This window comes from Trichechus manatus, unplaced genomic scaffold (assembly GCF_000243295.1).
Source record: "Trichechus manatus latirostris isolate Lorelei unplaced genomic scaffold, TriManLat1.0 scaffold00147, whole genome shotgun sequence".
Lineage (NCBI taxonomy): Eukaryota > Metazoa > Chordata > Mammalia > Sirenia > Trichechidae > Trichechus > Trichechus manatus.
In genome coordinates this window covers 4,474,559-4,485,630 of record NW_004444083.1, presented here as the reverse complement: position 1 = coordinate 4,485,630, position 11,072 = coordinate 4,474,559, and the positions used below count along the sequence as shown (strand labels likewise).

The window sequence follows — 11,072 nt, the reverse complement described above, 5'->3', positions numbered from 1 at the left end:
CCCAAGAGACAGAAAGGGCCACATAAACCAGCAACTTCATCAGCCTGAGACCAGAAGAACTAGATGGTACATGGATGCCACCAATGACTGCCCTGACAGGGAACACAACAGAGAGTCCCTGATGTAGCAGCAGAAAGGTGGAGTGCAAAAGTCAAATTCTAGTAAGAAGACCAGACTTAATGGTCTGACTGAGACTGGAGGAACCCCGGAAAGCATGGTGCCTGGATTCTCTAGCAGCCCAGAACTAAAACAATTTCCGAGGGCAACTCTTTAGACAGGGATTGGACTGGACTGTGGGACATAAAGCGGTACTCGTGAAGAGTGTGCCTCTTAGCTCAAGTCGATACAAGAAACTAAACGGGCAGCTCCTGTCCAGAGATGAGATGGGAAGGCAGAGAAGGTTAGGAGCTGGTTGAATGGACATGGGGAATCAGGGGTGGAAAGGAGGAGTGTGCTGTCGCAGTATGGGGTGAGCAATTAGGGTCACATAACAATGTATGTATAAATTTTTGTATGGGAGACTAACTTGAAATGTAAACTTCATTTAAACTACAATAAAAAAAAGAGAGGGATTTCTTATATTTAAAAAATTTTGTGTAAACTTTCTTATATAAATAGTAAGAACCTTGAATTTGGAAACTTCACATATCCTGAATACTTTGAAGTGTTTAACAACATCTCAGGATCAGATGATCTTTTTACTACACCTCTTTACTAGATGTTATTTTATGCTGAGACTAGTTTGTCAGTAGAACAAAATTTCTAATGTAACTGAAGGTTTGTTGAAGACTGAGATCAACAATTCATTCACCATTGTTTTCTCTCCCTTCCTTCCTTCCTTCCTCCTTTTTTCTTCCTTCTTTCTACCCTTCCTCCTTTCTTCTCCTCCTTCCTTCTTTCCATCATTCCTTCGTCCCTTCCTCCCTTCCTCCCTCCCTCCCTTCCTTCTTTCCTCATTCCCTCCCTCCCTTCCTTCCTCCCTCCCCCCACTTCTTTCCTTCCTTCCTTCCCTATTTTCCTGTGTTTGGTTGTTGTTATTGTTAGCTGCCATGGAGTCAGCCCCCAACTCATGTTGACCCCATGCAAAACAGAACAAAACGCTGCCCTGTCCTGTGCCATGGCCATGATTCAATGTGGATCAGTCTGTTGTGATCCATAGGGATTTCACTGGCTGATTTTTGGAAGCAGATCACTAGGGCTTCCTTCCTAGCCTGCCTTATCCTGAAAGCTCTGCTGAAACCAGTTCAGCATCCTGGCAACACGCAAGCTTCCACTGGCAGGCTTGTGTTTGGTAGCTGTCTTAGTCATCTAGTGCTGCTCTAACAGAAATACCACAAGTGGATGGATTTAACAAAGAAATGTATTCTCTCACAGTCCAGTAGGCTACAAGTCCAAATTCAGGGCACCAGATCCAGGAGAAGGCTTTCTTTCTCTGTCAGCTCTGGAGAAAGGTCCTTGTGATGCATCAGTCTTCCCTTGGTCAGGGAGCTTCTCTCCGTAGGAACCTCAGGTCCAAAAGGCACGCTCTGCTCCCAGCACTGCTTTCTTGGTGGTTTGAGGTTCCCATGTGTCTCTGCTCGCTTCTCTCTTTTATATCTCAAAAGAGATTGGATTAAGACAGTATCTAATCTTGTAAACCTAATCAGCATAACCTCATCACAGTGACACAACTTACAACACATAAAGAGATCACATATAACCTCATCATAGTGATAGAGTTTACAACACGTAAGGAAATCACATCAGATTACACAATCATACATTACTGCGAATCATGATCTAGGCAAGTTGCTACACACATCTTTGGGGGGACACAATTCAATCCATAACTGTAACAGTACTTGGTTTTGTTTTGTCTTGTTTTTTCACAACATGTTAAACATATAAAAGTAGGGATGCTTTTGATGACATAGGAAAGAAGAACCTCAAGTGCTGATCACTTGGCCTCAGTCAAACATCAAAGGTTGTCTATATATAACAGTCAAGGAATCCTTGTTTTCTTTTTAAACCACTGATGAGATTTACCTCAAAGTAAAGAAAAGACAATTTATTATGAAGTGTGCTCTACAGCGTTTTTTTTCTTTGGGATACTAATTTGAGAATTCAAGCTATCTGGAAATAAGCGTTAGGGTTTCTGATTATAATCAAATTGTATTTGCTTTTCCTTCATTCTTTAATGCAGAAGTATAGACTGCTATCACGTTGCTTGAAATTGTTTTAAAAGACAGCCTTTTTAAAAGGTGTATTTCTTTACCAGTTTAAAGTTAAAATTTTAAATTTCGTCTATTATATACATATGTATATACATATATACCTGTTGCCATAGAGTTGATTCCAACTCATAGCAACCCTATAGAACAGAGTAGAACTGCCCCATAGGGCTTCCAAGGAGCACCTGGTGGATTTGAACTGCCAACCTTTTGGTTAGCAGCCGAATGCTTAACCACTGTGCCACCAGGGTTTCCATGTATGTACACATATATGCTTGTGTCTATGAGCTCGTATATTCTGGCTCAATGTATCCTCATGGATTTTCTGCTGTTTTCCTTTACAGCATAGGTGGAGACGTAGGGCGAGGCCACGAAGGGAATTACGTGGGCAAACATTTCCGCATGGGATTCATGACAATGCCTGCCCCTCAAGACAGACTTCCTCATCCTTGCTCCAGTGGCTTTTCTGTGAGATCGCAGTCCCTGCACTCGGTGGGAGGTACAGATGACGACAGCAGCTGTGGCTCCCGGAGACAGCCCCCGCCCAAACCCAAGCGGGACCCTAGCACCAAGCTGAGCACCTCATCGGAGACAGTCAACAGCACAGCAACCTGTAAGGGCGGGAAAGCCCCCGAGAGGACTGAAGGTAAAACACGCTATGCTCACTGCACCTAGAAAAGTATTTCAGACAACACGTTCAGGCCCACATGCTAAGAAGCATCTGCTTTCCTTTCTGGGTCACATAATCCTGCCTCGTCACTCTGAAGTCCCAGAAAATAAGAATCCCTGCGAAAGGTTATTTATTGGTGTGTTATCAAATGACACTTAGAAGAATGTATTTAACTTGTATCATCAGAAAGGGAAGGCAATATGTGAGTTTTCTTACCCTCAGAGCTTCAAATCATTAGAAAATTGTTTTGTCTAAAAATACATCTAAAATGCAAGTTTTCTTCCTTCTATTAATACTATTTGTATAATTATAAGCAGTGCCGGAGTCACAACGGTTATGTACTAGGCTGCTAATCCAAAGGATGATAGTTGAAACCGACCCACTTTGCCGGAGAACGACCTGATGATCTGTTCCCTGTAAAGATTACAGACTAGAAAACCCTACGGGGCAGTTCTACTCTGTCACATGGAGTCACAATGAGTCGAAATCGACTGGACTGTACCTAACAACATTTATGTAATTATAGAAGCATTATGAGATTACTAGGGAAACATTTTGATGCAGGAAAATATAAAGAAGAAAAAAAATGATGATCTTTTAGAGATAACCATTTGTTAACATCTTGGTGTATTTCTTTCCAGTGACTTTGGATTTATGCACGCTTGTATGTACGTTTTGCAGCAGACACACACGATCGTGTTTGTGTGTGTGCGTATGGTATATATTTCAGCCTCCACTTCAATCTCTATCTCTAATTTCTACTTATACGTGCGTTTTTGCTCAGCTATGAAATAACAAAAATCAGATGTACTTCAAGCCTCCTATGAATATAAATTAGGTCATATTAACTCCTGATTTCACTGGCTCTTCAGCTCTTCCTTGAATAAGTGAAGTCTCAGCTTGCTTGAGTTGTTCCTGAAAGACGGTTGGTGTGAGAGGTTCTCCAATGATTTGGGCCAAAACACCGTAAACCAAAAAAAACAAAAGCCTCAGTGCACATTGAATAATGCAAGTCAGTGCCTGGAGGTGGAGCTAACCCATCAATTCCACAAGGAAAATCTCCCTTTAAGCTCAGTTTTTCCTACCACATATGTATGTTAAGAATACATTGCATGCATGTGTAAATGTTTGAGATGTACATATGAATAGCAAGTGTTAATGCATATTACTAAATTGTAATCATAGCACATATAGTTTTGTGTTTTATGTTATTACTTGTTCTATTATGACTATTTTCCATGACATTCAACATTTTTCAAGAAGCAATCTTTTTGAAGAAATTAGTGAACATCACTGTAATTTATTTAATTGTCTTCTTGATGAATAGTTAGGTTGGTTCCAATTTGTTTTGCTATAATGAATAGTGCTGTAATGAATTTGGGTGTGTATATGTGTGTTTATATATGTATCACGGGATCACTATGAGCGGAACCGTCTTGATGCACCTAACAACATCTTTGTGTAACTCTCTTTATTATTCCTCTGCCTTCTTAGAGAATATTAGAAATGTGATCTTCTTTTTCATGATGTCCTTCAATCTGTAACACAGTGATGCTTGCAGAAACAATTTAGGTGTAAAGTTCCCTAGAGACTTGACCTTTGAACATTTTAAATATTGCTCTTAGGTGTCCTCCAAAATTGATACAGGGTAGATTTCACTTCTCTTTATTGTTTCCATCAACCATCTCCTACTTCTAATGAGGAAAACTGCATCATCAATTATATTAGATTGTTTGTAAAAGATGGTTACTGACTTACAGTGGTGGTCTATGAATGAAGACGGTGGGCCTTAATGCAGTCTGGAATGATTCGGGAATAAAGAATAAAAGAACCATGGGCTGGGGAGAGGAGATGCGAGACAGAAAAAGAGAAGCAACCACTAAAGAATGGGTTTAATGGTACTGTAAAAATTCCTGGAAACTGTAAACACACCCTGCAGTATCCCTTTGGGCAGGGTAGCCAGGGTCTCTATAGAGACAATATGGGGAAAATCAAGAGTATTGGCTCAGAGAAGAAAAGTTTGGATGGTGATTCAAACAGCATTAAAATAGAAATGATTACAACTCATCTGAAATGCTTCAAATAACTAGCTCCTGAGATCGAGTGGTTTTGTAATTCTCTATCAGTCTTCTTCATGATCTAAGAATCTAGGATTCCAAATGGCTAGTTGTTAAAAAGAAGGCAACAGCTATATAATTTTTTTTTTTTCTTCTGGGGGGCTGAAGAGGAGAGAGTGACTAAATTATAGCAGCAATGTTTTAAGGTAGACTTGAAAAACTAGGTAGACAGTGGAAGTTGTTAAACACTAGGTCCAACTCCAACATCTCTTTTCAACAGGAGCTCTAAGGACAGATGGACAAAGCGTTTGGCTTGGAGGATGGTTACTGGACATGATGAGCTGCTAGGATCTGGTGCAGAAATGGTAGATTTCTACGGAAGGGTGATCGTCAATGCTAATTTCACTTCCTCTTCAGAGCACTCAAAAAGGCAACTGTAAAACTGGACACACTCAAACCCCTTCTACCAAGTTATGACCTCATCAATAACAGAATAAAATCAGGCATCAGTTCAGAGTTGGGTGAAAAAAAAAAAAACTTTAGTCCAAATGCATGCATGTATATGTGCGTACTCAAGCCAACATGTTATAAATACGTAGATTGCTTTTTCAAATTCTCAGTTCTTTATAATCATGAGTTAGCTGGAGTTCATTATAGAACATTTTTTTATAATATTCCTAGCTATCAAAATTATAAAAAAGATAAAAAGTGACTTTCATAAATGTTAGTCTGTCTTTTCTTTTTACGTTAAATGTCAGCAAAATCAAAATATTGATTCAGTGGCATTAGAATGATCTCCATGGTAACCGGTTTCTATTTAAGAAGAGGATTATGACTTCCCTGTGGATACAAGTAAAAAAGAACTGGACTTGGAGCAACATGGCTTTTCAGAGTAGGAAAAAAAAAAAGTAGCTTAATGATGAACACATACAAAAAAGATCACATACAAAGAAAAGTATAATTTAGTTTTAAAAATTGTAATTCTGTCACATTGAAAAATATGCATTTATTTTTCTATTTTAGGATCTTCTACAATAGTAACACCTTTTTAAAAAAACATTTATACAGTGGAAAACGTAAACTGGCAATAAGTATGCTTATTATTTATAAATATTTTAATGACTTCTTTCTGTTGCCTCAGCGTGGTCGCTACTAATTCTGAGGAAAGATTAGATGAAATGAAGGGAGATAACCAGAAAGAATGAGAGGCCTTCCAGGCTGTGTTTCATATGTGATCCAGATAAGGCAGGGGCTGTGCAACCTTACTAAGGGGAGAACAGCAAACTGCAGACTAGTCACCCTCCTCTCTCAGGTAAACACATACCCCACTCCTCAACAAAGTCACCATTAGACAAGATGTCAGAAGAGCCCAGTCGGAACAGTTTTTTTGTTGGGTGCCATCAAGTCGATTTTGACTCCTAGCGACCCCATGTGACAGAGTAGAACTGCCCCTTGGATTTTCTTGGCTGAAATCTTCACGGGAGCAGATCACCAGGCCTTTCTCCTGTGGAGCCTCTGGGTAGGTTAAAACTGCCAACCTTTCAATTAGCAGCCGAATGCTTAACCATTGCACCACCCAGGGCTCCATAGTCAGAAGAGACTCTAGAATTTAAAAAAAAAAAAAAAAAAGTGACTTGACAGGCAAATGTTGACTCTGGGCGAGTTACCCAAGGTGTATGAAACTGTAGAAAGGGGTGATTATTGAGTGTGTCCTGCCTCCCTCACAGCCTGTAATAATCCAGTGGGCTAAGGCCAATGATGGTACATGGTAAAAAGAAATTTCTATACAAATAAAAGTTAATACCATTTTAAATGTGTTGTTAAAAAAAAAAAAAAGGTACATTGCTATTGAGTCAATTCCAATTCATAGTGACCCTATAGGACAAAGTAGAACTGCCCCATAGGATTCCTAAAGCCATAATCGTCACAGAGGCAGATTGCCACAACTGTTTCCCATGAAGTGGCTGGTGGGTTTGAACTACCGACCTATAGGTTAGCAGTTAAGCACCTATAACCACTGCAGTTACAACCTAGTCATTGACATATTTTTTTCAAAACCTGTTTCTCCACAAATGTGTCAGAATGTCAGCCTCTCTTAGTGTTCGTGTGAATAACATGAATCTTTGATTTAGTGCAGCACATATGTTGAAACATGTAAGAAAGGAAAAGAAAGGCCATAAGCACAGACACGCAACATGTTAGAGGCTTAAAAATATTTTAAAAAATGACTCAAATAAATAGAGGAAGGTTCCACAATTGTGATAGTCTTATAACATTATGATATGACTGTAATATTTTGTATAATGAGGGGAAACACGTTTTTATTAAACTTCAAGTGCCTCTAGACTTTAGAGTCCTTTTTAAAAAAAATCTAAGTGTTCTCAACTCTACCTTTGGGTAATTTTCAATCTTCAGTTTATGATATAATTTCATGACTATCTCATTATGAAATAATGAGGAACTACTTTTGAATTGAGATAGTTGTCCTGGTTTCTGATTTTATCTTGTATAGAAATTCTACTATAGTTATATTTTCTGAACCAAAAATTGGAAGACCTCCTTTAATATTTGGAATCATGGTTGTCCTGAATGATTTGAAACATGTAGTTGAGCCAGAACCAGTCAAAGGCTAAGTTCATTAAAAGTCACTGCCCTAGAAACAAAAATAAAAATTCTCTGTACTTGCCATCTCAAAGGTCCCAAAAAAGGAAGTTAGAGCTGTTCAGTAATGTTGTTTGTCCTGCCTCCATTTATTAAGCAAATTATTTGAGTTTCTATCATACTGTGCTTGGCACTGGGGATTCCACAGTGAACAGAGAAGTACTGATCCTTTCCCTGATGGAGCTTCCACTCAATTGTCTTCCAACTTTCCAACTCAGCCCATTTTACTTTACCCAGATCACAGTACTTAAATCCAATACTGGTTTAAAAGGATCATTTCTAGAAGCAGAAAATTTGGCATGACAACCATCTGAGTTTCTTCTACATAATTAGTTGTTTAATGATGGAAATTTCAACAAATGGATGCAACACTGGAAGTGCTCACTCAGCTATGCCAAGAAATTTGTGGATCATAACAAATTATGGATAACATTGCAAAGAATGGGAATTCCTGAACACTTAATTGTGTTCATGTGGAACCTGTACATAGACTAAGAGGTAATTGTTCGAATGGAACAAGGGGATACTGCGTGGTTTAAAATCACGAAAGGTGTGTATCAGAGTTGTATCCTTTCATCATACTTATTCAGTCTGTAGGCTAAACAAATAATCTGAGAAGCTCGACTATATGAAGAGGAAGACTCATTAACAACCTGCAATATGCAGCTGACATTGCCTTGCTTGCTGAAAGCAAAGAGGACTTGAAGCAGTTACTGATGAAGATCAAAGACTACAACCTTTAGTATGGATTACACCTCAACTTAAAGAAAACAAAAAGTCTCACAACTGGACCAATAGACAACACTGTGATAAACAGAGAAAATATTGAAGTTGTCAAGGATTCATTTTACATGGATCCACAATTAACGCCCACTGAAGCAGCAGGCAAGAAATCAAATGACGTACTGCATTGGGCAAATCTGCTGCAAAAGACCACTTTAAAGTGTTAAAAAGCAAAGATGTCACCTTGAGGACTAAGGTGCTCCTGACCCAAGCCATGGTATTTTCAATTGCCTCATATGCATGTGAAAGCTGGACAATGAATAAGAAGATCAAATAAGAATTGATGCCTTTGAATTACGGCATTGGGGAAGAATATTGACTATACCATGGACTGTCAGAAGAACGAACCAATCTACCCTGGAAGAAGTACAGCCAGAATGCTCCTGAGAAGCAAGGATGGCAAGACTACGTCGCACATACTTTGAACATGTTATCAGGAGGGACCAGTCCCTGGAGAAGGACACCATGCTTGGTAAAGTAGAAGGTCAGTAAGAAAGAAGAAGACCCTCAGTGAGATGGAGACACAGCGGCTGCAACAATGGGCTCAAACAAAGCAATGATTGTGAGGATGGCGCAGGACCAGACAGTGTTTTTTTCTCCATTGCATATAGTGTTGCTATGAATCACAACTGACTCAACAGCTCCTAACAACAACAATGATGGAAGGAATAGTTTAACATGTTTTAATAGTATGGGATTTCCTGCAAATAATGTCTGCTGCTCTTTGACTGGAGTGGATAATGTAATGTTGCCTGAATTTGATTTTCTACCAACGTAAAGCTTCAAAGAAGCAACCTACTGGCATTTAAGGAGTGGAGGGGAAACGAGTTGAGTGTCCTTATTACCTTGGGGAACATAAAGATTTCCCATATCAGAGCCTCAGTTAGGGAACCTAAATCAGTACCAGTCAGGACCAACCACATACATGATTTTGCTTCTCAGTTACCTGTCCAGGTCACTGACATTTTTAAGGTGCTCATAACATTTTGATGATGACTATTTATTTTTTACAATTTAGCATGGCATAGTGAGAAGCCATGGGTTTTAGAGGCAGAAAGACCTTGGTTTATTATTAGTGCTGCAAACATTTAGCACTCTCGCTCTCAACCTCAGTTTTCTCATCTGTAAAATGGAAATAGGAATATGTATCTTATGTGCAGGCAGAAGTCTGAGATGGCTCCCATGATCCCTCATTCCTTGACGGATTTGCCATCTATACACCCTGAGGTTGACATGTTGTTGCTAAATGAAAGATGGAGGGGGACACATTGCAAGGGATATGGGAAGCCTATAACAGCTAACAACGGCCCCTGGTTAACAGCAAGCAAGGAAATAGGGACCTGGATCCTACAATCATAAGAAACTAAATTCTTCCAACAACAGATAGCTGGAAGTAGATTTTCCTCCTCCAGATGAGGACTTTCCTTGGCCAGCACCTTAATTTTAGCCTTGCAATACCATGAGCAAGGAGCACAGCCACACCATGCCCAGACTTCTGACCTACAGAACTGTGGGCTAATAAAGAGGTGTTTTAAAGTACTAAGTTTGTGGTAATTTGTTATGCAGCAATAGAAAGCCAATTCATCTTACAAAATTGTTTAGCAGACAGAGTCAGGTAGAGTGCATAAAGCAAAGCACATAGTTTAATGTCTGACAAACACCTGGTACTCAATAACCTTGCTTCTCTCCCTGTATCAGTGTTTTTATTTCTTTTTTCTAATAATACTTTCTTGTATTTTTGGTGAACGTTTACACAGCAGTTTAGGTTCCCATTCAACAATTTCTGCACAAGTTGTTCAGTGACATTGGTTACATTCTTCACAATGTGTGAACATTCTCCTTATTTCCATTTTGGTTGTTTTGTTTCCATTAATTTAGTTTCCCTGCCCCCTTACACTCTCAACTTTGTTTTAAAGTAATTGGTCTCATATAGGTGATTTCTTTTTAAAGGAGCACATTAGTCATGGGTGATTTTCATTATTTTTGTGTCAATTTATTATTTAGGTCACTAAAAGGTGACCTCAGGAATTAGTTTTGGTTTAACATTTGAAGAGTATCTCAGGGAAATAGTCTCAGGGAATCCTCCAGTCTCAACCAATCCAGTAGATCTGGTTTCTTTCTTATTTATTTATTTAGGAATTTGAGGTTCTGTTTCACATTTTTCTCCCATTCTGCCAAGGTCTATCTATTTTCACCCTGATTAAAATGGTAGTGGTAGCCAGGCACCATCGAGATCTTCTGATCTCAGGGTAGATGAGGCCAAGGTTCATGTAGACTATTTGTCCTGTAGACTAATTTCTTCTTTGAGTCTTTGGTTTCCTTCTTTCTCTGTTGCTCTGGATGAGTAGATCTATCAGTGTTTCTTGTTTTCTCAGATAGTGCAGAATAATTAAGACAATGACAGTTGTTTCCCAGATTTCCCTGGCCAGACATTGAAAATAAGTGAGATGATAGAACTTCAGGCAATTCTGGCATACTAGGTATCTTGAGTATTTGCTTAGCTTTTTTATTTTTCTTTCTTTTTTTTAATTTTATTGTACTTCAGGTGAAGGCTTACAGAACAAATAGTTTCTCATGAAACAGTAGTACACATGTCGTTTTATGACATTGGTTAACAACCCCACAACATATCAACCCTCTAACTTCTCAACCTTTTTTATTTTGGTGAAGATACACATAGCCAAAGATACA

General features: G+C 38.9%; 1 protein-coding gene across 1 annotated transcript in view; it reads left to right on the top strand.

Annotated features, from left to right (window-relative positions):
- Positions 1-11,072, top strand: part of NYAP2 (neuronal tyrosine-phosphorylated phosphoinositide-3-kinase adaptor 2) — a 318,780-nt gene that overhangs the window by 126,798 nt on the left and 180,910 nt on the right. Inside the window, exon 4 of the mRNA XM_023740121.1 lies at positions 2,555-2,856. Within this exon, the coding sequence (XP_023595889.1) occupies positions 2,555-2,856 (302 nt within the window). The remainder of the gene's footprint in view (positions 1-2,554; positions 2,857-11,072) is intronic.